Below are 24,821 nucleotides of genomic sequence, written 5' to 3'. Positions count from 1 at the left end.
TCTCTCTCTGGTGAATAGAGAGTGATGACGGAGAGAATGTGTTTTTCTTCGTCTCTGAAAAGGCAGTGGGTTGATTTTGAAAGGAAAGGCAGAGAGAGTGGTGCTGAGTCTCTGGAGAATGAAGATGTCCCTCCCTCTCTCCGTCTCTCGGCCCGAGGCTCAGTGGCTTCTACGGACTGTTTACTGTGGGTTTGTTTATTTGTTTTTATGAAAAGCCAATAAACAATAGCTGAAGGAATAAACGATGGCAGTGATGTGAAGAGGGCGGAGCCGTGGTGTGAGACGCAGAGAGACCAAACGCTGTGATTCAGAAACGTGTTTCTCTCAGATCAAAGCTGCTGTGCTCCGCTTTAGAACGGCAATCTGATCACAGGAGAGAACCTCAGTGAAAACACCCTGAGTTTAGTCTGGGTTTGGACGCCCCTGCAGCTGACGAGAGACACACTGTAGTTTGTGATCTGTAGAATACACACACTCTCTCTCTCTCTCTCTCTCTCTCTCTCTCTCTCACACACACACACACACTCTCTCTCTTTCTCTCTCTGTCTCTCTCTCTCTCTCTCTCACACACACACACACACATTCTCTCTTTCTCTCTCTCTCTCACACACACACACACACACACTCTCTCTCTCACACACACACACACAGTCTCTCTCTCTCTCTCTCACACACACACACACTCTCTCTCTCTCACACACACACACACACTCTCTCTCTCTCACACACCACACACACACACACACACACTGTCACACACACCACACACACACACACACAGTCTCTCTTTCTCTCTCTCTCTCTCCCTCTCTCTCTCTCTCTGTCTCTCTCTCACACACACACACACACACACACACACACACACACAGAGTGTGCCTCACTGCTTTATTCTTTATGACACATTTAATAGAGACCAGTGACAGAGTCATTAATGACACTGTAGTGAAATGTTGCTGAAACCGAGAGAGACTCTGAAGTGTTTTTATCTGAAATGAGGCGATTCACCAGAGTCTTGTTACAGAAACGATACCAGGACGTTAGAGCCGTGATGAATCATCATACTTTGACCTTCCGTACTTCAGTGCATTTGAGGGGAATCCTGTTTACCGCAGTGATATTAACCACAGGAAGGTGGTTGAAAGGCTGTAGGAAGCGAGTGAACGTGGCCGAGGCTGAGGCACCTCCAGAGGAACATTGTGCTGTGCCAAACACAGAGTGTGAATCAGAAATCACTAACACAGCTGCCGAACGGAACGGTGGGCGTCAACCCGTAATATTCCTCACCACATTTCGCCACATACAGCTCTGAGCTTATGGTAATGAAGTAAAAACCCTGCACTGCACTCAGCACCAGACGAGGTCACTTCTGCCTCACGTCTGATTGGCCGACACAGCGCGGTCTCTGCATTCATTCACATAAAAGTTTGACTTTGTCGAGCTTTCCCCGCTGTGCCACACCGCACAGCTCTGGGTGAAGTTCTGTAACTCTGGTCCCATGGTTCCGGTCAGGCTGGGTCCATGCAGACCGGCCCTAAGGTTCCAGAGACTGGCTTGGGGTCGGAAGGTCACTGATGAGATCTCCTGGACCTGCAGGAAAACAGGGCCAGGGGGAGTGAAGGAACAGCTCTGTCTCTGGCTGGAGGGCCTTCCCTCAACTTCCCCCAGGGGCGCTGTGGAGGGATGCCCACTGCTGCGGGGGTGTGCTCACTACCCTAATGCACTAGGGTAATTTGGGCACACGGCCTTCTGTGCGCTATGTAACTGGCTCCAGAGGAACTGGTAAAATCAATAAAGGAGAGAGTGATAAATTCACACAGTGGAAGGAAATGATGTTGTTTTGAAGCGCAATAAATCACAACTAATACGTATTTTAAATGATATTAATGTGTACTGTGTACTGTATAGTAGTGTATACAGTATTAATGTATACTGAGTGCTGTAGTGGTTCCAAAACAACACACTTTAATAACTCTTTTCCTCATGAGGGTGACTCTGAATAAACAAAGGAAGGTGTGGTATGGTGTCAGATATGTGTCAAAAATCACAAGCACATTAAAAAATTTCGCAAAAGGAAAAAAATCACTGCTGCTGGTGCGAGGAGCAGCACAATCCTCAGTGTTTAAACCTTCCTCGACAGCCACTGGTCAGAAAACACAGTCATCATCCTGTTTCATCTCCTTGTGAACTTCTTCACTGTTTTCAGATCAGGAAGTGGAGGACATTCTGGTTTTCCATTTTCCAGATTTCAAAAATGAAGCTGAACGGCCAACTTCACAGAGGTCTGTTCCTGGAGAAGGCTTCTCAGAGGCTGGCACTGACACATCATCAGCCAATAGAATTCACTGAGGAACAGCAGAGAGGCAGAGAGGCACTGCTACATTTACAAATAAGGTGCAAAATACACTATAGCGCATCTATACACCTCTTCCTCTGTATTCACACACTCTTTACCAACTATTCACAAAGATATGAGCGTGAGAAGATAGAAGACGTCCTGCTGTTCAGCTTCATACAGGCTTCAGAATGCCCATAAATCACTGGAGGATGCTATTGACAGTTTCCAGGGTCTGATTAAGATTAACAGCAGCACTTTCCACACAACCAGACCGTCCTGTTATTTCTAAGCACAGCCATGAACAGGTCTGTTATCTAGAACCTGAACTAAGTTCATCCTCCAGGAGCTGCACGAGAAAACGTTCAGAACACTCGATCTTCTCGCCTCGTGGTTTGTTGAACACTGGAGCTATGTTCCATTAGACCATCACCCCCCCACAGAACCTGTCCGGTTCTCATCTGGGGTCCAGACTGAACACAGCCCTTTCCCCGAACACTGAGCTTGAGAACTCACCTGGAGCGGGCCCTGCCTTAAAGACTGGACCTGACACTGCCATGAGGAGGTCAGTCTATAACACACCGTCTATAAAACAGCTGTGGACACCATTTCTCATTGCTGCATTAAGAGATCAAGAGAACCAGAACCGCCGTGGCCCACACTGGCTGCATGGCTCCGATCGAGAGGTGTGTTCTCTCTTTGTATCTCAGCAAATCTAGAACCTGGAAATTAAAAAAAAGTGAAGAAACATGGACAGACACAGACCCAGCAGGTGGGAGGACATCAGCTGCTATAAACAGGTGAAAGTGAATGTAAAGTGGCATCAGATGTTATTAATGTAATTAATTCATTCATTCATTATAAACTGCACAGTGTATTAAACCTGCCATAAACACACGCAGGCCATGTTTCCTCTGATATAAAGCTGCACTACTGGTGTTTGGCAGAGTGGTGTGTGTGAGTAAGAAGCGACTATCTTTTAAGGTGGAGCGGTGTGTGTGAGTAAGAAGCGACTATCTTTTAAGGTGGAGCGGTGCGTGCGAGTAAGAAGCGACTGTATCTTTTAAGGTGGAGCGGTACATGTGAGTAAGAAGCGACTATATCTTTTAAGGTGGAGCGGTGTGTGTGAGTAAGAAGCGACTGTATCTTTTGAGGTGGAGCGGTGCGTGCGAGTAAGAAGCGACTGTATCTTTTAAGGTGGAGCGGTACATGTGAGTAAGAAGCGACTATATCTTTTAAGGTGGAGCGGTGTGTGTGAGTAAGAAGCGACTGTATCTTTTGAGGTGGAGCGGTGTGTGTGAGTAAGAAGCGACTGTATCTTTTAATGTGGAGCGGTGTGTGTGAGTAAGAAGCGACTGTATCTTTTAAGGTGGAGTGGTGTGTGTGAGTAAGAAGCGACTGTATCTTTTAAGGTGGAGCGGTGCGTGCGAGTAAGAAGCGACTATCTTTTAAGGTGGAGCGGTACATGTGAGTAAGAAGCGACTGTATCTTTTAAGGTGGAGCGGTACATGCGAGTAAGAAGCGACTGTATCTTTTAAGGTGTAGCGGTGCGTGTGAGTAAGAAGCGACTGTATCTTTTAAGGTGGAGCGGTACATGCGAGTAAGAAGCGACTGTATCTTTTAAGGTGGAGCGGTGCGTGCGATTAAGAAGCGACTGTATCTTTTAAGGTGGAGCGGTGTGTGTGAGTAAGAAGCGACTGTATCTTTTAAGGTGGAGCGGTGCGTGCGAGTAAGAAGCGACTGTATCTTTTAAGGTGGAGCAGTGTGTGTGAGTAAGAAGCGACTGTATCTTTTAAGGTGGAGCGGTGTGTGCGAGTAAGAAGCGACTGTATCTTTTAATGTGGAGCGGTGTGTGCGAGTAAGAAGTGACTGTATCTTTTAATGTGGAGCGGTGTGTGAGTAAGAAGCGACTGTATCTTTTAAGGTGGAGCGGTTTGTGCGAGTAAGAAGCGACTGTATCTTTTAAGGTGGAGCGGTGTATGTGAGTAAGAAGCTACTGTATCTTTTAAGGTGGAGTGGTGTGTGTGAGTAAGAAGCGACTGTATCTTTTAAGGTGGAGTGGTGCGTGCGAGTAAGAAGCGACTATCTTTTAAGGTGGAGCGGTACATGTGAGTAAGAAGCGACTGTATCTTTAAAGGTGGAGCGGTACATGCGAGTAAGAAGCGACTGTATCTTTTAAGGTGGAGCGGTGCGTGCGAGTAAGAAGCGACTGTATCTTTTAAGGTGGAGCGGTACATGCGAGTAAGAAGCGACTGTATCTTTTAAGGTGGAGCGGTGCGTGCGAGTAAGAAGCGACTGTATCTTTTAAGGTGGAGCGGTGTGTGTGAGTAAGAAGCGACTGTATCTTTTAATGTGGAGCGGTGCGTGTGAGTAAGAAGCGACTGTATCTTTTAAGGTGGAGCGGTGTTTGCGAGTAAGAAACGACTGTATCTTTTAATGTGGAGCGGTGTGTGCGAGTAAGAAGCGACTGTATCTTTTAAGGTGGAGCGGTGCGTGCGAGTAAGAAGCGACTGTATCTTTTAAGGTGGAGCGGTGTGTGTGAGTAAGAAGCGACTGTATCTTTTAATGTGGAGTGGTGTGTGTGAGTAACAAGCGACTATCTTTTAAGGTGGAGCGGTGCGTGCGAGTAAGAAGCGACTGTATCTTTTAAGGTGGAGTGGTGTGTGTGAGTAAGAAGCGACTGTATCTTTTAAGGTGGAGTGGTGCGTGCGAGTAAGAAGCGACTATCTTTTAAGGTGGAGCGGTACATGTGAGTAAGAAGCGACTGTATCTTTAAAGGTGGAGCGGTACATGCGAGTAAGAAGCGACTGTATCTTTTAAGGTGGAGCGGTGCGTGCGAGTAAGAAGCGACTGTATCTTTTAAGGTGGAGCGGTACATGCGAGTAAGAAGCGACTGTATCTTTTAAGGTGGAGCGGTGCGTGCGAGTAAGAAGCGACTGTATCTTTTAAGGTGGAGCGGTGTGTGTGAGTAAGAAGCGACTGTATCTTTTAATGTGGAGCGGTGCGTGTGAGTAAGAAGCGACTGTATCTTTTAAGGTGGAGCGGTGTTTGCGAGTAAGAAACGACTGTATCTTTTAATGTGGAGCGGTGTGTGCGAGTAAGAAGCGACTGTATCTTTTAAGGTGGAGCGGTGCGTGCGAGTAAGAAGCGACTGTATCTTTTAAGGTGGAGCGGTGTGTGTGAGTAAGAAGCGACTGTATCTTTTAATGTGGAGTGGTGTGTGTGAGTAACAAGCGACTATCTTTTAAGGTGGAGCGGTGCGTGCGAGTAAGAAGCGACTGTATCTTTTAAGGTGGAGCGGTACATGTGAGTAAGAAGCGACTGTATCTTTTAAGGTGGAGCGGTGCGTGTGAGTAAGAAGCGACTGTATCTTTTAAGGTGGAGCGGTACATGTGAGTAAGAAGCGACTGTATCTTTTAAGGTGGAGCGGTGCGTGTGAGTAAGAAGCGACTGTATCTTTTAAGGTGGAGCGGTGTTTGCGAGTAAGAAACGACTGTATCTTTTAATGTGGAGCGGTGTGTGCGAGTAAGAAGCGACTGTATCTTTTAAGGTGGAGCGGTGCGTGCGAGTAAGAAGCGACTGTATCTTTTAAGGTGGAGCGGTGTGTGTGAGTAAGAAGCGACTGTATCTTTTAATGTGGAGTGGTGTGTGTGAGTAACAAGCGACTATCTTTTAAGGTGGAGCGGTGCGTGCGAGTAAGAAGCGACTGTATCTTTTAAGGTGGAGCGGTACATGTGAGTAAGAAGCGACTGTATCTTTTAAGGTGGAGCGGTGCGTGTGAGTAAGAAGCGACTGTATCTTTTAAGGTGGAGCGGTACATGTGAGTAAGAAGCGACTGTATCTTTTAAGGTGGAGCGGTGCGTGTGAGTAAGAAGCGACTGTATCTTTTAAGGTGGAGCGGTGTTTGTGAGTAAGAAGCGACTGTATCTTTTAAGGTGGAGCGGTGCGTGCGAGTAAGAAGCGACTGTATCTTTTAAGGTGGAGCGGTGCGTGTGAGTAAGAAGCGACTGTATCTTTTAAGGTGGAGCGGTGTGGGTGACTAAGAAGCGACTGTATCTTTTAAGGTGAAGCGGTGTGTGAGTAAGAAGTGACTGTATCTTTTAAGGTGGAGCGGTGTGTGAGTAAGAAGTGACTATATCTTTTAAGGTGGAGCGGTGTGTGTGAGTAAGAAGCGACTGTATCTTTTGAGGTGGAGCGGTGCGTGCGAGTAAGAAGCGACTGTATCTTTTAAGGTGAAGCGGTGTGTGAGTAAGAAGTGACTGTATCTTTTAAGGTGGAGTGGTACATGTGAGTAAGAAGCGACTATATCTTTTAAGGTGGAGCGGTGTGTGTGAGTAAGAAGCGACTGTATCTTTTGAGGTGGAGCGGTGCGTGCGAGTAAGAAGCGACTGTATCTTTTAAGGTGGAGCGGTACATGTGAGTAAGAAGCGACTATATCTTTTAAGGTGGAGCGGTGTGTGTGAGTAAGAAGCGACTTTATCTTTTGAGGTGGAGCGGTGCGTGCGAGTAAGAAGCAACTGTATCTTTTAAGGTGGAGCGGTACATGTGAGTAAGAAGCGACTATATCTTTTAAGGTGGAGCGGTGTGTGTGAGTAAGAAGCGACTGTATCTTTTAAGGTGGAGCGGTGTGTGTGAGTAAGAAGCGACTGTATCTTTTAAGGTGGAGTGGTGTGTGTGAGTAAGAAGCGACTGTATCTTTTAAGGTGGAGCGGTGCGTGCGAGTAAGAAGCGACTGTATCTTTTAAGGTGGAGCAGTGTGTGTGAGTAAGAAGCGACTGTATCTTTTAAGGTGGAGCGGTGTGTGCGAGTAAGAAGCGACTGTATCTTTTAATGTGGAGCGGTGTGTGCGAGTAAGAAGTGACTGTATCTTTTAATGTGGAGCGGTGTGTGAGTAAGAAGCGACTGTATCTTTTAAGGTGGAGCGGTTTGTGCGAGTAAGAAGCGACTGTATCTTTTAAGGTGGAGCGGTGTGTGTGAGTAAGAAGCGACTGTATCTTTTAAGGTGGAGTGGTGTGTGTGAGTAAGAAGCGACTGTATCTTTTAAGGTGGAGCGGTGCGTGCGAGTAAGAAGCGACTATCTTTTAAGGTGGAGCGGTACATGTGAGTAAGAAGCGACTGTATCTTTAAAGGTGGAGCGGTACATGCGAGTAAGAAGCGACTGTATCTTTTAAGGTGGAGCGGTGCGTGCGAGTAAGAAGCGACTGTATCTTTTAAGGTGGAGCGGTACATGCGAGTAAGAAGCGACTGTATCTTTTAAGGTGGAGCGGTGCGTGCGAGTAAGAAGCGACTGTATCTTTTAAGGTGGAGCGGTGCGTGTGAGTAAGAAGCGACTGTATCTTTTAATGTGGAGCGGTGCGTGTGAGTAAGAAGCGACTGTATCTTTTAAGGTGGAGCGGTGTTTGCGAGTAAGAAACGACTGTATCTTTTAAGGTGGAGCGGTGTGTGTGAGTAAGAAGTGACTGTATCTTTTAAGGTGGAGCGGTGTGTGCGAGTAAGAAGCGACTGTATCTTTTAATGTGGAGCGGTGCGTGCGAGTAAGAAGCGACTGTATCTTTTAATGTGGAGTGGTGTGTGTGAGTAACAAGCGACTATCTTTTAAGGTGGAGCGGTGCGTGCGAGTAAGAAGCGACTGTATCTTTTAAGGTGGAGCGGTACATGTGAGTAAGAAGCGACTGTATCTTTTAAGGTGGAGCGGTGCGTGTGAGTAAGAAGCGACTGTATCTTTTAAGGTGGAGCGGTGTTTGTGAGTAAGAAGCGACTGTATCTTTTAAGGTGGAGCGGTGCGTGCGAGTAAGAAGCGACTGTATCTTTTAAGGTGGAGCGGTGCGTGTGAGTAAGAAGCGACTGTATCTTTTAAGGTGGAGCGGTGTGGGTGACTAAGAAGCGACTGTATCTTTTAAGGTGAAGTGGTGTGTGAGTAAGAAGTGACTGTATCTTTTAAGGTGGAGCGGTGTGTGAGTAAGAAGCGACTGTATCTTTTAAGGTGGAGTGGTACATGTGAGTAAGATGCGACTATATCTTTTAATGTGGAGCGGTGTGTGTGAGTAAGAAGCGACTGTATCTTTTGAGGTGGAGCGGTGCGTGCGAGTAAGAAGCGACTGTATCTTTTAAGGTGGAGCGGTACATGTGAGTAAGAAGCGACTATATCTTTTAAGGTGGAGCGGTGTGTGTGAGTAAGAAGCGACTTTATCTTTTGAGGTGGAGCGGTGCGTGCGAGTAAGAAGCAACTGTATCTTTTAAGGTGGAGCGGTACATGTGAGTAAGAAGCGACTATATCTTTTAATGTGGAGCGGTGTGTGTGAGTAAGAAGCGACTGTATCTTTTAAGGTGGAGCGGTGTGTGTGAGTAAGAAGCGACTGTATCTTTTAAGGTGGAGTGGTGTGTGTGAGTAAGAAGCGACTGTATCTTTTAAGGTGGAGCGGTGCGTGCGAGTAAGAAGCGACTATCTTTTAAGGTGGAGCGGTACATGTGAGTAAGAAGCGACTGTATCTTTTAAAGTGGAGCGGTACATGCGAGTAAGAAGCGACTGTATCTTTTAAGGTGGAGCGGTGCGTGCGAGTAAGAAGCGACTGTATCTTTTAAGGTGGAGCGGTACATGTGAGTAAGAAGTGACTATATCTTTTAAGGTGGAGCGGTGTGAGTGAGTAAGAAGCGACTGTATCTTTTGAGGTGGAGCGGTGTGTGTGAGTAAGAAGCGACTGTATCTTTTAATGTGGAGCGGTGTGTGTGAGTAAGAAGCGACTGTATCTTTTAAGGTGGAGCGGTACATGTGAGTAAGAAGCGACTATATCTTTTAAGGTGGAGCGGTGTGTGTGAGTAAGAAGCGACTGTATCTTTTGAGGTGGAGCGGTGTGTGTGAGTAAGAAGCGACTGTATCTTTTAATGTGGAGCGGTGTGTGTGAGTAAGAAGCGACTGTATCTTTTAAGGTGGAGTGGTGTGTGTGAGTAAGAAGCGACTGTATCTTTTAATGTGGAGCGGTGTGTGAGTAAGAAGCGACTGTATCTTTTAAGGTGGAGCGGTTTGTGCGAGTAAGAAGCGACTGTATCTTTTAATGTGGAGCGTTATGTGTGAGTAAGAAGCTACTGTATCTTTTAAGGTGGAGTGGTGTGTGTGAGTAAGAAGCGACTGTATCTTTTAAGGTGGAGTGGTACGTGCGAGTAAGAAGCGACTATCTTTTAAGGTGGAGCGGTACATGTGAGTAAGAAGCGACTGTATCTTTAAAGGTGGAGCGGTACATGCGAGTAAGAAGCGACTGTATCTTTTAAGGTGGAGCGGTGCGTGCGAGTAAGAAGCGACTGTATCTTTTAAGGTGGAGCGGTGTGTGTGAGTAAGAAGCGACTGTATCTTTTAATGTGGAGCGGTGCGTGTGAGTAAGAAGCGACTGTATCTTTTAAGGTGGAGCGGTGTTTGCGAGTAAGAAACGACTGTATCTTTTAAGGTGGAGCGGTGTGTGTGAGTAAGAAGTGACTGTATCTTTTAATGTGGAGCGGTGTGTGCGAGTAAGAAGCGACTGTATCTTTTAATGTGGAGCGGTGCGTGCGAGTAAGAAGCGACTGTATCTTTTAATGTGGAGTGGTGTGTGTGAGTAACAAGCGACTATCTTTTAAGGTGGAGCAGTACGTGCGAGTAAGAAGCGACTGTATCTTTTAAGGTGGAGCGGTACATGTGAGTAAGAAGCGACTGTATCTTTTAAGGTGGAGCGGTGCGTGTGAGTAAGAAGCGACTGTATCTTTTAAGGTGGAGCGGTACATGTGAGTAAGAAGCGACTGTATCTTTTAAGGTGGAGCGGTGCGTGTGAGTAAGAAGCGACTGTATCTTTTAAGGTGGAGCGGTGTTTGTGAGTAAGAAGCGACTGTATCTTTTAAGGTGGAGCGGTGCGTGCGAGTAAGAAGCGACTGTATCTTTTAAGGTGGAGCGGTGCGTGTGAGTAAGAAGCGACTGTATCTTTTAAGGTGGAGCGGTGTGGGTGACTAAGAAGCGACTGTATCTTTTAAGGTGAAGCGGTGTGTGAGTAAGAAGTGACTGTATCTTTTAAGGTGGAGCGGTGTGTGAGTAAGAAGTGACTATATCTTTTAAGGTGGAGCGGTGTGTGTGAGTAAGAAGCGACTGTATCTTTTGAGGTGGAGCGGTGCGTGCGAGTAAGAAGCGACTGTATCTTTTAAGGTGAAGCGGTGTGTGAGTAAGAAGTGACTGTATCTTTTAAGGTGGAGTGGTACATGTGAGTAAGAAGCGACTATATCTTTTAAGGTGGAGCGGTGCGTGCGAGTAAGAAGCGACTGTATCTTTTAAGGTGGAGCGGTACATGTGAGTAAGAAGCGACTATATCTTTTAAGGTGGAGCGGTGTGTGTGAGTAAGAAGCGACTTTATCTTTTGAGGTGGAGCGGTGCGTGCGAGTAAGAAGCAACTGTATCTTTTAAGGTGGAGAGGTACATGTGAGTAAGAAGCGACTATATCTTTTAAGGTGGAGCGGTGTGTGTGAGTAAGAAGCGACTGTATCTTTTAAGGTGGAGCGGTGTGTGTGAGTAAGAAGCGACTGTATCTTTTAAGGTGGAGTGGTGCGTGTGAGTAAGAAGCGACTGTATCTTTTAAGGTGGAGCGGTGCGTGCGAGTAAGAAGCGACTGTATCTTTTAAGGTGGAGCAGTGTGTGTGAGTAAGAAGCGACTGTATCTTTTAAGGTGGAGCGGTGTGTGCGAGTAAGAAGCGACTGTATCTTTTAATGTGGAGCGGTGTGTGCGAGTAAGAAGTGACTGTATCTTTTAATGTGGAGCGGTGTGTGAGTAAGAAGCGACTGTATCTTTTAAGGTGGAGCGGTTTGTGCGAGTAAGAAGCGACTGTATCTTTTAAGGTGGAGCGGTGTGTGTGAGTAAGAAGCGACTGTATCTTTTAAGGTGGAGTGGTGTGTGTGAGTAAGAAGCGACTGTATCTTTTAAGGTGGAGCGGTGCGTGCGAGTAAGAAGCGACCATCTTTTAAGGTGGAGCGGTACATGTGAGTAAGAAGCGACTGTATCTTTAAAGGTGGAGCGGTACATGCGAGTAAGAAGCGACTGTATCTTTTAAGGTGGAGCGGTGCGTGCGAGTAAGAAGCGACTGTATCTTTTAAGGTGGAGCGGTACATGCGAGTAAGAAGCGACTGTATCTTTTAAGGTGGAGCGGTGCGTGCGAGTAAGAAGCGACTGTATCTTTTAAGGTGGAGCGGTGCGTGTGAGTAAGAAGCGACTGTATCTTTTAATGTGGAGCGGTGCGTGTGAGTAAGAAGCGACTGTATCTTTTAAGGTGGAGCGGTGTTTGCGAGTAAGAAACGACTGTATCTTTTAAGGTGGAGCGGTGTGTGTGAGTAAGAAGTGACTGTATCTTTTAATGTGGAGCGGTGTGTGCGAGTAAGAAGCGACTGTATCTTTTAATGTGGAGCGGTGCGTGCGAGTAAGAAGCGACTGTATCTTTTAAGGTGGAGCAGTGTGTGTGAGTAAGAAGCGACTGTATCTTTTAAGGTGGAGCGGTGTGGGTGACTAAGAAGCGACTGTATCTTTTAAGGTGAAGCGGTGTGTGAGTAAGAAGTGACTGTATCTTTTAAGGTGGAGCGGTGTGTGAGTAAGAAGTGACTATATCTTTTAAGGTGGAGCGGTGTGTGTGAGTAAGAAGCGACTGTATCTTTTGAGGTGGAGCGGTGCGTGCGAGTAAGAAGCGACTGTATCTTTTAAGGTGAAGCGGTGTGTGAGTAAGAAGTGACTGTATCTTTTAAGGTGGAGTGGTACATGTGAGTAAGAAGCGACTATATCTTTTAAGGTGGAGCGGTGCGTGCGAGTAAGAAGCGACTGTATCTTTTAAGGTGGAGCGGTACATGTGAGTAAGAAGCGACTATATCTTTTAAGGTGGAGTGGTGTGTGTGAGTAAGAAGCGACTTTATCTTTTGAGGTGGAGCGGTGCGTGCGAGTAAGAAGCAACTGTATCTTTTAAGGTGGAGCGGTACATGTGAGTAAGAAGCGACTATATCTTTTAAGGTGGAGCGGTGTGTGTGAGTAAGAAGCGACTGTATCTTTTAAGGTGGAGCGGTGTGTGTGAGTAAGAAGCGACTGTATCTTTTAAGGTGGAGTGGTGTGTGTGAGTAAGAAGCGACTGTATCTTTTAAGGTGGAGCGGTGCGTGCGAGTAAGAAGCGACTGTATCTTTTAAGGTGGAGCAGTGTGTGTGAGTAAGAAGCGACTGTATCTTTTAAGGTGGAGCGGTGTGTGCGAGTAAGAAGCGACTGTATCTTTTAATGTGGAGCGGTGTGTGCGAGTAAGAAGTGACTGTATCTTTTAATGTGGAGCGGTGTGTGAGTAAGAAGCGACTGTATCTTTTAAGGTGGAGCGGTTTGTGCGAGTAAGAAGCGACTGTATCTTTTAAGGTGGAGCGGTGTGTGTGAGTAAGAAGCGACTGTATCTTTTAAGGTGGAGTGTTGTGTGTGAGTAAGAAGCGACTGTATCTTTTAAGGTGGAGCGGTGCGTGCGAGTAAGAAGCGACTATCTTTTAAGGTGGAGCGGTACATGTGAGTAAGAAGCGACTGTATCTTTAAAGGTGGAGCGGTACATGCGAGTAAGAAGCGACTGTATCTTTTAAGGTGGAGCGGTGCGTGCGAGTAAGAAGCGACTGTATCTTTTAAGGTGGAGCGGTACATGCGAGTAAGAAGCGACTGTATCTTTTAAGGTGGAGCGGTGCGTGCGAGTAAGAAGCGACTGTATCTTTTAAGGTGGAGCGGTGCGTGTGAGTAAGAAGCGACTGTATCTTTTAATGTGGAGCGGTGCGTGTGAGTAAGAAGCGACTGTATCTTTTAAGGTGGAGCGGTGTTTGCGAGTAAGAAACGACTGTATCTTTTAAGGTGGAGCGGTGTGTGTGAGTAAGAAGTGACTGTATCTTTTAATGTGGAGCGGTGTGTGCGAGTAAGAAGCGACTGTATCTTTTAATGTGGAGCGGTGCGTGCGAGTAAGAAGCGACTGTATCTTTTAATGTGGAGTGGTGTGTGTGAGTAACAAGCGACTATCTTTTAAGGTGGAGCGGTGCGTGCGAGTAAGAAGCGACTGTATCTTTTAAGGTGGAGCGGTACATGTGAGTAAGAAGCGACTGTATCTTTTAAGGTGGAGCGGTGCGTGTGAGTAAGAAGCGACTGTATCTTTTAAGGTGGAGCGGTGTGTGTGAGTAAGAAGCGACTGTATCTTTTAAGGTGGAGCGGTGCGTGTGAGTAAGAAGCGACTGTATCTTTTAAGGTGGAGCGGTGTTTGTGAGTAAGAAGCGACTGTATCTTTTAAGGTGGAGCGGTGCGTGCGAGTAAGAAGCGACTGTATCTTTTAAGGTGGAGCGGTGCGTGTGAGTAAGAAGCGACTGTATCTTTTAAGGTGGAGCGGTGTGGGTGACTAAGAAGCGACTGTATCTTTTAAGGTGAAGCGGTGTGTGAGTAAGAAGTGACTGTATCTTTTAAGGTGGAGCGGTGTGTGAGTAAGAAGCGACTGTATCTTTTAAGGTGGAGTGGTACATGTGAGTAAGAAGCGACTATATCTTTTAATGTGGAGCGGTGTGTGTGAGTAAGAAGCGACTGTATCTTTTGAGGTGGAGCGGTGCGTGCGAGTAAGAAGCGACTGTATCTTTTAAGGTGGAGCGGTACATGTGAGTAAGAAGCGACTATATCTTTTAAGGTGGAGCGGTGTGTGTGAGTAAGAAGCGACTTTATCTTTTGAGGTGGAGCGGTGCGTGCGAGTAAGAAGCAACTGTATCTTTTAAGGTGGAGCGGTACATGTGAGTAAGAAGCGACTATATCTTTTAATGTGGAGCGGTGTGTGTGAGTAAGAAGCGACTGTATCTTTTAAGGTGGAGCGGTGTGTGTGAGTAAGAAGCGACTGTATCTTTTAAGGTGGAGTGGTGTGTGTGAGTAAGAAGCGACTGTATCTTTTAAGGTGGAGCGGTGCGTGCGAGTAAGAAGCGACTGTATCTTTTAAGGTGGAGCGGTGTGTGAGTAAGAAGCGACTGTATCTTTTAAAGTGGAGCGGTACATGCGAGTAAGAAGCGACTGTATCTTTTAAGGTGGAGCGGTGCGTGCGAGTAAGAAGCGACTGTATCTTTTAAGGTGGAGCGGTACATGCGAGTATGAAGCGACTGTATCTTTTAAGGTGGAGCGGTGTTTGTGAGTAAGAAGCGACTGTATCTTTTAAGGTGGAGCGGTGCGTGCGAGTAAGAAGCGACTGTATCTTTTAAGGTGGAGCGGTGCGTGTGAGTAAGAAGCGACTGTATCTTTTAAGGTGGAGCGGTGTGGGTGACTAAGAAGCGACTGTATCTTTTAAGGTGAAGCGGTGTGTGAGTAAGAAGTGACTGTATCTTTTAAGGTGGAGCGGTGTGTGAGTAAGAAGCGACTGTATCTTTTAAGGTGGAGTGGTACATGTGAGTAAGAAGCGACTATATCTTTTAATGTGGAGCGGTGTGTGTGAGTAAGAAGCGACTGTATCTTTTGAGGTGGAGCGGTGCGTGCGAGTAAGAAGCGACTGTATCTTTTAAGGTGGAGCGGTACATGTGAGTAAGAAGCGACTATATCTTTTAAGGTGGAGCGGTGTGTGTGAGTAAGAAGCGACTTTATCTTTTGAGGTGGAGCGGTGCGTGCGAGTAAGAAGCAACTGTATCTTTTAAGGTGGAGCGGTACATGTGAGTAAGAAGTGACTATATCTTTTAATGTGGAGCGGTGTGTGTGAGTAAGAAGCGACTGTATCTTTTAAGGTGGAGCGGTGTGTGTGAGTAAGAAGCGACTGTATCTTTTAAGGTGGAGTGGTGTGTGTGAGTAAGAAGCGACTGTATCTTTTAAGGTGGAGCGGTGCGTGCGAGTAAGAAGCGACTATCTTTTAAGGTGGAGCGGTACATGTGAGTAAGAAGCGACTGTATCTTTTAAAGTGGAGCGGTACATGCGAGTAAGAAGCGACTGTATCTTTTAAGGTGGAGCGGTGCGTGCGAGTAAGAAGCGACTGTATCTTTTAAGGTGGAGCGGTACATGCGAGTATGAAGCGACTGTATCTTTTAAGGTGGAGCGGTGTTTGTGAGTAAGAAGCGACTGTATCTTTTAAGGTGGAGCGGTGCGTGCGAGTAAGAAGCGACTGTATCTTTTAAGGTGGAGCGGTGCGTGTGAGTAAGAAGCGACTGTATCTTTTAAGGTGGAGCGGTGTGGGTGACTAAGAAGCGACTGTATCTTTTAAGGTGAAGCGGTGTGTGAGTAAGAAGTGACTGTATCTTTTAAGGTGGAGCGGTGTGTGAGTAAGAAGCGACTGTATCTTTTAAGGTGGAGTGGTACATGTGAGTAAGAAGCGACTATATCTTTTAATGTGGAGCGGTGTGTGTGAGTAAGAAGCGACTGTATCTTTTGAGGTGGAGCGGTGCGTGCGAGTAAGAAGCGACTGTATCTTTTAAGGTGGAGCGGTACATGTGAGTAAGAAGCGACTATATCTTTTAAGGTGGAGCGGTGTGTGTGAGTAAGAAGCGACTTTATCTTTTGAGGTGGAGCGGTGCGTGCGAGTAAGAAGCAACTGTATCTTTTAAGGTGGAGCGGTACATGTGAGTAAGAAGCGACTATATCTTTTAATGTGGAGCGGTGTGTGTGAGTAAGAAGCGACTGTATCTTTTAAGGTGGAGCAGTGTGTGTGAGTAAGAAGCGACTGTATCTTTTAAGGTGGAGAGGTGTGTGCGAGTAAGAAGCGACTGTATCTTTTAATGTGGAGCGGTGTGTGCGAGTAAGAAGCGACTGTATCTTTTAAGGTGGAGCGGTGTGTGAGTAAGAAGCGACTGTATCTTTTAAGGTGGAGCGGTTTGTGCGAGTAAGAAGCGACTGTATCTTTTAAGGTGGAGCGGTGTGTGTGAGTAAGAAGCGACTGTATCTTTTAAGGTGGAGCGGTGTGTGCGAGTAAGAAGTGACTGTATCTTTTAAGGTGGAGCGGTTTGTGCGAGTAAGAAGCGACTGTATCTTTTAAGGTGGAGCGGTGTGTGTGAGTAAGAAGCGACTGTATCTTTTAAGGTGGAGCGGTGCGTGTTAGTAAGAAGTGACTGTATCTTTTAAGGTGGAGCGGTGTGTGCGAGTAAGAAGCGACTGTATCTTTTAATGTGGAGCGGTGCGTGCGAGTAAGAAGCGACTGTATCTTTTAATGTGGAGTGGTGTGTGTGAGTAACAAGCGACTATCTTTTAAGGTGGAGCGGTGCGTGCGAGTAAGAAGCGACTGTATCTTTTAAGGTGGAGCGGTACATGTGAGTAAGAAGCGACTGTATCTTTTAAGGTGGAGCGGTGCGTGTGAGTAAGAAGCGACTGTATCTTTTAAGGTGGAGCGGTACATGTGAGTAAGAAGCGACTGTATCTTTTAAGGTGGAGCGGTGCGTGTGAGTAAGAAGCGACTGTATCTTTTAAGGTGGAGCGGTGTTTGTGAGTAAGAAGCGACTGTATCTTTTAAGGTGGAGCGGTGCGTGCGAGTAAGAAGCGACTGTATCTTTTAAGGTGGAGCGGTGTGGGTGACTAAGAAGCGACTTTATCTTTTAAGGTGGAGCGGTGTGTGAGTAAGAAGCGACTGTATCTTTTAAGGTGGAGCGGTGTGTGAGTAAGAAGCGACTGTATCTTTTAATGTGGAGCGGTTTGTGTGAGTAAGAAGCGACTGTATCTTTTAAGGTGGAGCGGTTTGTGTGAGTAAGAAGCGACAGTATCTTTTAATGTGGAGCGGTGCGTGCAAGTAAGAAGCGACTGTATCTTTTAAAGTGGAGCTGTGTGTGTGAGTAAGAAGCGACTGTATCTTTTAAGGTGGAGCTGTGTGTGTGAGTAAGAAGCGACTGTATCTTTTAAAGTGGAGCTGTGTGTGTGAGTAAGAAGCGACTGTATCTTTTAAGGTGGAGCGTTGTGTGTGAGTAAGAAGCGACTATCTTTTAAGGTGGAGCGGTGCGTGTGAGTAAGAAGCGACTGTATCTTTTAAGGTGGAGAGGTGTGGGTGACTAAGAAGCGACTGTATCTTTTAAGGTGGAGCAGTGCGTGTGAGTAAGAAGCGACTGTATCTTTTAAGGTGGAGCGGTGCGTGTGAGTAAGAAGCGACTGTTTCTTTTAATGTGGAGTGGTGCGTGTGAGTAAGAAGCGACTGTATCTTTTAAGGTGGAGCGGTGTGTGTGTGAGTAAGAAGCGACTGTATCTTTTAAGATGGAGCGGTGCGTGCGAGTAAGAAGCGACTGTATCTTTTAATGTGGAGTGGTGCGTGTGAGTAAGAAGCGACTGTATCTTTTAAGGTGGAGCGGTGCGTGTGAGTAAGAAGCGACTGTATCTTTTAATGTGGAGTGGTGCGTGTGAGTAAGAAGCGACTGTATCTTTTAATGTGGAGTGGTGCGTGTGAGTAAGAAGCGACTGTATCTTTTAAGGTGGAGCGGTGTGTGTGTGAGTAAGAAGCGACTGTATCTTTTAAGATGGAGCGGTGCGTGCGAGTAAGAAGCGACTGTATCTTTTAATGTGGAGTGGTGCGTGTGAGTAAGAAGCGACTGTATCTTTTAAGGTGGAGCGGTGTGTGTGAGTAAGAAGCGACTGTGTCTTTAAGGTGACATTCTGCAGTTAATCCCTCAGAGTCTCTGTGTTTGATTATTAACGTCACGTCTCCTTCCTCTTGGACGACAGTGAAGACAGAACCCTGGACTTGCCGCAGTGGCCTTGTCCTTGCATGTCCACATTTTTGTGAAAGCCTTGTGAAGAGACACTTCTCAGCAGCGCCACCCTGTGGCCTGTTTATGAGAACAGTGCGGTAACTGTTGGATGAAGTCAATTCAAAGCAGATGTAAATATAAACATCTCATTTCAATAAAATCATACACTCATTAGAGAAAGTTAGTCTGTCCTCCCTTGGGTGGACATTGCAGTTAGGATTTGATGGTATTCAGCATCAACATCAGGGAGGTCAGGTGCTGTATGATGGATTAGCTCCTGATCACAAACACCGCTCCAACTCATCCTCAAGGATCTAGACACAGGTCTGTGGGGTTCTTTAAGCCCCTAGAGCTGACACTTGGCATTGAGCATGGAGACCCTGAGCTCGAGCAGCTGCTTCAGAGCACTGGATTTTGCAAATGGCGCTTTTCCACTGTATGGCATTAGCTCAGTTTGACTCAGCAAGGCACGACGTGATCTTTTACTCTCACTTCCCGGTGTTGTTTTCTAACCCCGTCTCTAAGGGGAACAGTGGACTGTGGAAACCACAACAACGGCGGCAGTAACGTTAAGCGGTGTTTACTCATGGTGTATTGGCGTGTTGTTGTTGTTGTTTGGGACTGAACACAGCCCCGTCATCAGTTCAGACAGATCAGTAGAGTTTGTTCCTTCCTTGTTGCAGCGTCCAGCTCTCGCTGGAACAGGAACTGAACTTACTGAAGTGTTTAACCTCTTTAGTTTTAACCAGTGAATCTGTTAAACGCTCCGTGGCGTAGAGTGTTGTACGGAGGAGAGGTCAAATTTGGTCAAATGGGAAACAACTTAGGTTTGTTCCAGAACTCTTGTTAGACCTGACCCCTGCAAAGGAATCACAAACAGCGAAAGGCAAAAGCCGCTCAATTTTCCACCTGACTGCTCCTTCAGAATTGCTTTCTGATTTGGGAGAAACCAACGAACCTAACGGGGGTGGAACGCCACGCCACCGTTTGTGATATCGCTGCGTTCGTGTGTGAAATTATAAACACTTGTGTCTGACATCAGTCTGGTGCTCGAGGACTAGACCAACCCTGTTCAGACACAAATCCCACACCTGAAGTCTTTACCAAGTGTATAACACAGTAATAACAAGTTATAAATAAGCTATAAACTGTTAGAAACATGTACAACACTTCATAACTATTTACCATGCATTTGGATGATTGAGGCTTATGAAAAGAATGTTATACACATGTTATAAGAATCCACACATTTGCACTATTTGCAGTTTTATAAATATTTACAGCTGTGTTTATAAAGTCTTACAAATGTATTACATTATTAACACCTTCATAAAAAATTTATAAATGTCATGATGTTTATAACAATGTTTATAAGAATCTAAAGACACATTTGTAACTGGTTTATAAGACCTCCTGAATGTGTAATAAACTATGAATGCATTCATAGGGCATTATAAACATATTATAAAAGTGTTATAAGTAACTTTAAATATATTTATAATAGGTTCATAAAGCCTCATGAATGAATGAAAATTTATAAGAGTCTAGAAACATTCAGAAAATGTTTAGAATGTTTAATAACTGTGTAAACATTACAAACATGTTATAACAAAGTTATGAAACATTGTAACTCTATTATAACATGTTATGAGTGTGTTTATAAAGCATTTATTGCTGCAGAAAAGGCTGCACACTGAAACAGAAGCGAAGCAGAAATGATCGGAGCGTCAGCGCTGATCTGATTCCTCCTGGTTCCTTTAAGTCTCTCAGGGGCAGGTTATAAATCAGAGCAGGTAAAAACAAACAGGATTAACCCCTTCCTTTCCTCCAGCTCAGCCACAGTCTCTGATTGACCTGAGGCTCCAGAAGCGTCCCAGAGTGATAACTACATTTTGTCCAGAACGATCTTTATCAAACAGGACTCAGTGGTGGTCACCACAGCAGAATGTCTTTGAGTCGGAGCAGGTCCGGTCCGTTCGGTCCTCCTCACAGCGCCGTGTACTGCGCCGAAATCACTCCGGCCTCTCTGGCCAGATCGAAGAAGTGACCCTGCTTCCGCAGTAAAGCGCTGGGCGAATCAAACTCCACAATTTTCCCAGCGTCCAGAACCATCACCCTGTGGAAACAAAGGCAGAGGCGTGAGAGAGCGGAACCTCGGGACCACCAGTTCAGAGCTGGACCTGTGTCCTCCATCCTTCGGTCCTGGGTTTAAAAGCCAAGGATGGCCTCCTCAGGGACAGCACATGCTTCAGGTCTTTTATTCAGGATTTAAAATCAGTTTTAGTGACTGAACTCAAGCGGACTCCAAACACGTCTCAGCCAATGGTTAGTTAATATTCCCTCGGGTCGGGTCCACTCTGGGTTCTCTGCTGAGAAGCTGAAGCACTGGCGCTGTGCCGCTGTGGTCAGCGAGTCCAGTTTCACAGCAGTGATGTTTTACAGCTGGGAGTGATCTGAAACTGTAGACAGTCTCTGCTGTTTCCTCTGGCCTGTCTCTCCTGTCTTTCCTGTCTCTCCTGTCTCTCCTGTCTGTCCTGTCTCTCCTGTGTTTAATGTCTCTCCTGTCTCTCCTGTCATTTCTGTCATTCCTGTCTCTCCTGTGTTTAATGTCTCTCCTGTCTCTCCTGTGTTTAATGTCTCTCCTGTCTCTCCTGTGTTTAATGTCTCTCCTGTCTCTCCTGTGTTTAATGTCTCTCCTGTCTCTCCTGTCTCTCCTGTGTTTAATATCTCTCCTGTCTCTTCTGTCTGTACTGTCTCTCCTGTCTCTCTTGTCTCTCTTGTCTCTCCTGTCTCTCCTGTGTTTAACGTCTCTCCTGTCTCTCCTGTGTTTAATGTCTCTCCTGTCTCTTCTGTCTGTACTGTCTCTCCAGTCTCTCTTGTCTCTCTTGTCTCTCCTGTCTCTCCTGTGTTTAACGTCTCTCCTGTCTCTCCTGTCTGTCCTGTCTCTACTGTCATTTCTGTCTCTCCTGTCTGTCCTGTCTCTCCTGTGTTTAATGTCTCTCCTGTCTCTCCTGTTATTCCTGTCTTCTCCTGTGTTTAATGTCTCTCCTGTCTGTCCTGTCTCTCCTGTGTTTAATGTCTCTCCTGTCTCTCCTGTCTGTCCTGTCTCTCCTGTCTGTCCTGTCTGTCCTGTCTCTCCTGTCTGTCCTGTCTCTCCTGTCTGTCCTGTCCCTCCTGTCTGTCCTGTCTCTCCTGTCATTTCTGTCATTCCTGTCTTCTCCTGTGTTTAATGTCCCTCCTGTCTGTCCTGTCTCTCCTGTGTCTCCTGTCATTCCTGTCTCTCCTGTGTTTAATGTCTCTCCTGTTGCTACGTCCTAATGTCTCTCTCTCTCAGTTCTGCTCTCAGTGACACTGTGGGCGTCGTGTGAAAGTAATAATCCTCCGTCTGAAACAGGGAGCTGCACAGAGCTTTTATACAAAGCGTTTACATCAATTTTCAGAATTTGTTTCTGCCCTCGTCCAGAAAGCCACAGCTGCATTAAAGGGTACAGGGAGGTGAGTCAGTCCGGCGCTGCAGGACAGGGGACAGGACGTGGGGCCTGGACTTTCTCCTGTGGGATTTATTTTATTGTAAATATAGGTGAGAGTTCATTGCCTTTTGTTACAGGGGGGAGTGTACTGAGGTACTGTCAGACTGCTCGAGGAAGAGATGCAGTCCACTTGGTTTATCTCCTCCGTTGTAAACCCCCAGCGTCTCCCGACTCTCTGCCAAGGAAAGACCTTCTAACAGCCACAGCATTGGCTGTAACACACAGCATTTGTAACATAATTTGGAAAAAGGAGACTCACAGGAAGGACCCAAACGGACTGAATAAACACCGCTGGATTAAAAACCATCCAAAGATGTGAATATCTTTCTCCGTCTCTGTAAACCTGCCTGTGTGGAGAGAGCAGGGCTCTGACAGCGGTGCTAACAAGCTCCTGAATAGAAAGCCCTCACCGCAGCAGGTCTCAGAGCTTCATCAGGGAGCAACACGAGCCCAGTGTGCTTCAGAGTCCCTTCACTCGGGCCTCTACAGCCGTCGAGGAAGCTGTGTGTTTGTTCATGGGACGGTTCTGTCCTGAATAACGGGCTTTCTGAGAGGACAGGGTCCGACACTTTAAACAGCCGTCAGCGCTATGTTCCTCTCTTTTCCACAATCTGCACCTCTGCCCTTTACTCAAACTGCCCCTGACCTCCGTCTGACGGTAAACATGCTGCAGGCGAGGGGGGTCAGTCCTGAGGGGCAGTGCCCAAAGAGCCCTTCACAGCTGGAAGGAAGAGTTCTGAGGAACAGGGGGATTTCTGACTGAGAAGGTGAAGGTTCTGGAATTAAACTGTGCACTGTTTCATGTTCTGGTTGTTAATATCGAATGGTGGAAGTGTAACACGTGTTGGGGGTTGGGATCCAAGCCGTGTGCTCACTAGGGGGAGCTGGAGAGCGAGAGGGAGCAGCTCCTCTTAGGAGACGGAGAGAGGGAGGGGTGGGCGATACGGCCCTAGAATAATATCTCAAACGTAGACATTTACACACAGTCCGCCCTTAAACCTCCACAGAAAACAAAACACACTCAGAACAGTGTCTGAGTCGAGTCAGTGGAGGGTCTCTGCTGGGGTCGGAGCTCATTGGCTGTTGAACTTTTTGCGGGTGTTTCTGCTCGAGGAGGTGGAACAGATCAGTTGTGTTTCCTCCTTCTGTTGTTACAGGCTTCTTTCATTTCTCACGTAACGCTGTGGTTTACTGTACGTCTGATGTTCTGTAGCCACACCCCCTCCACACGACTGAAGCCACTCCCCTTTCCTCCGCCTCAGAGCCATTTCCACCGTTTAAAAAATGATGCTGATATTATCACGACGCAGCCCTGAGAGAGAGGCACCAAACACAGCTCAACCCCAGGGCAGAGGTTTATACAAATGTAAAAACCAGGGCTCTTCCAGTTGTTGGAGGCCCATCACTTCCATTCGTCTGGGGCTTGTTCAGAAATGAATATATTTTAGAGCCAGATTCCCACTGAATTAGTGAATATATTCACACTGTAAAGGAATCTAAACATGACCATCACGTTTATAAACTGATGTCACGTTGCTGTAATGTGATTCCAAATAAAGAAAAGGTAAAACAAACAAACAGTTAAATCCAGAGGGTGATATGTCTCTTTTACATTCACTTTATTTCTCTTACCTTCTAGTTCTGATTGTTCTCTTTTCAGAGACAGACACTGATCCCCAGCACAGACCCACCCAAAGGAGTCTGGGAAATGAAACTGTCTTACCGCACCGCCGCCCCCTGCTGGCTCAGTAATCGAGTGAGCAATCACTGTGCTGCTTACCGCGAGCTGTCGAGGATGGTGTTGATGCGGTGTGCGATGGTCAGCACGGTGCAGTGGGAGAACTCTCGCCGGATGGTGGCCTGAATCAAATCGTCCGTCTCTAGATCCACAGCAGCAGTGGCCTCGTCCAGAACCAGAATCCTGGACTTCCTCAGCAGAGCCCGGGCCAGACACAGCAGCTGCCTCTGACCAACACTGGAACAGACAGAACATCCATGATCTCACCACAATGTTAATGATGCATCATCTAAAACCTGTGGAGCCTGTTTATGATCCAGAGCTAATCCAACACGACCGGACTGAACACGGCCTCACTCGACACAACCGGACTGAACACGACCACACTCGACACGACCTCACTCGACATGACCTCACTGAACACGGCCTCACTCGACACAACCGGACTGAACACGAACTCACTGAACATGACCTCACTCGACACAACCGGACTGAACACGACCTCACTCGACACGACCGGACTGAACACGACCTCACTCGACACGACCGGACTGAACACGAACTCACTGAACACGACCTCACTCGACACGACTGGACTGAACACGACCTCAGTCGACACGACCGGACTGAACACGACCTCACTCGACACGACCGGACTGAACACGACCTCACTCGACACGACCGGACTGAACACGAACTCACTGAACACGACCTCACTCGACACGACCGGACTGAACACGACCTCACTCGACATGACCTCACTGAACACGGCCTCACTCGACACAACCGGACTGAACACGAACTCACTGAACATGACCTCACTCGACACAACCGGACTGAACACGACCTCACTTGACACGTCTGGACTCGACACGACCGGACTGAACACGACCGGACTGAACACGACCTCACTCGACAAGAACGCATTCGACATGACCTCACTCGACACGAACTCACTGAACATGACCGGACTCGACACGACTATGACCACCAGACCTAACTGGTGACCAGCAGCATCTGATTTAAACGTGTGGAAGCGTCAACACACTGAAGGCTCACAGAAATGTTAGAAATCTACTGTAAACACTTTCCCAGGAGGGTAGAGACACTCTGAATTCAGACTCTCGGAGTGTGTTCCAAACCCTACTGAGCTCCCTGAGTAGGCAGTGACTCCGTAGGTTGATGTTGAACTAGGCAACGCTCTAACGGTGGTCTGTCCTCATGAGGTGGATTACTGAGACGCTGTAGTTAGAGAGTGATGTCACGGCTTGTTCTCACACACTGCATGCGACCTGTACTTCCCTCAATGGAGAGTGTCACCTCAGAGTTTCAGCGCCGTGGATTCTGCTCTTTGTTTTTTATTCTGATTTTAACTGTTTTGGCTCTGAGAGAAGAGTGAAACAGAGTTGTGAATGCAGTGCATGATGGAATTGCCTTGGCGCAGATGAACAGTTTGACGTCGCCTTAAAACTCAGCCAGATTAAGGTATCTCAGTAGGCAGCATATTTAATGTGTCTAAGAATTGGGCGGGCCCACGTGTCAGGAGCGAGCACACT

The 24,821-nt window shown here is 46.8% G+C and overlaps 1 protein-coding gene across 1 annotated transcript in view; it reads right to left on the bottom strand.

Annotated features, from left to right (window-relative positions):
- Window positions 1-19,502: 19,502 nt before the first annotated feature.
- abcc2 (ATP-binding cassette, sub-family C (CFTR/MRP), member 2) overlaps window positions 19,503-24,821 on the bottom strand; it is a 57,816-nt gene continuing 52,497 nt past the window's right edge. The window contains exons 31-32 of the mRNA XM_066651462.1: window positions 23,308-23,502; window positions 19,503-20,113 (exon numbers count right to left, since the gene is read on the bottom strand). Of these exons, the coding sequence (XP_066507559.1) occupies window positions 19,984-20,113; window positions 23,308-23,502 (325 nt within the window). The 3' untranslated portion in view covers window positions 19,503-19,983. The remainder of the gene's footprint in view (window positions 20,114-23,307; window positions 23,503-24,821) is intronic.

This window comes from Hoplias malabaricus, chromosome 2, assembly GCF_029633855.1.
Source record: "Hoplias malabaricus isolate fHopMal1 chromosome 2, fHopMal1.hap1, whole genome shotgun sequence".
NCBI lineage: Eukaryota > Metazoa > Chordata > Actinopteri > Characiformes > Erythrinidae > Hoplias > Hoplias malabaricus.
The sequence above is the reverse complement of the archived record's forward strand: the minus strand, read 5'-3'. Positions and strand labels throughout refer to the sequence as shown.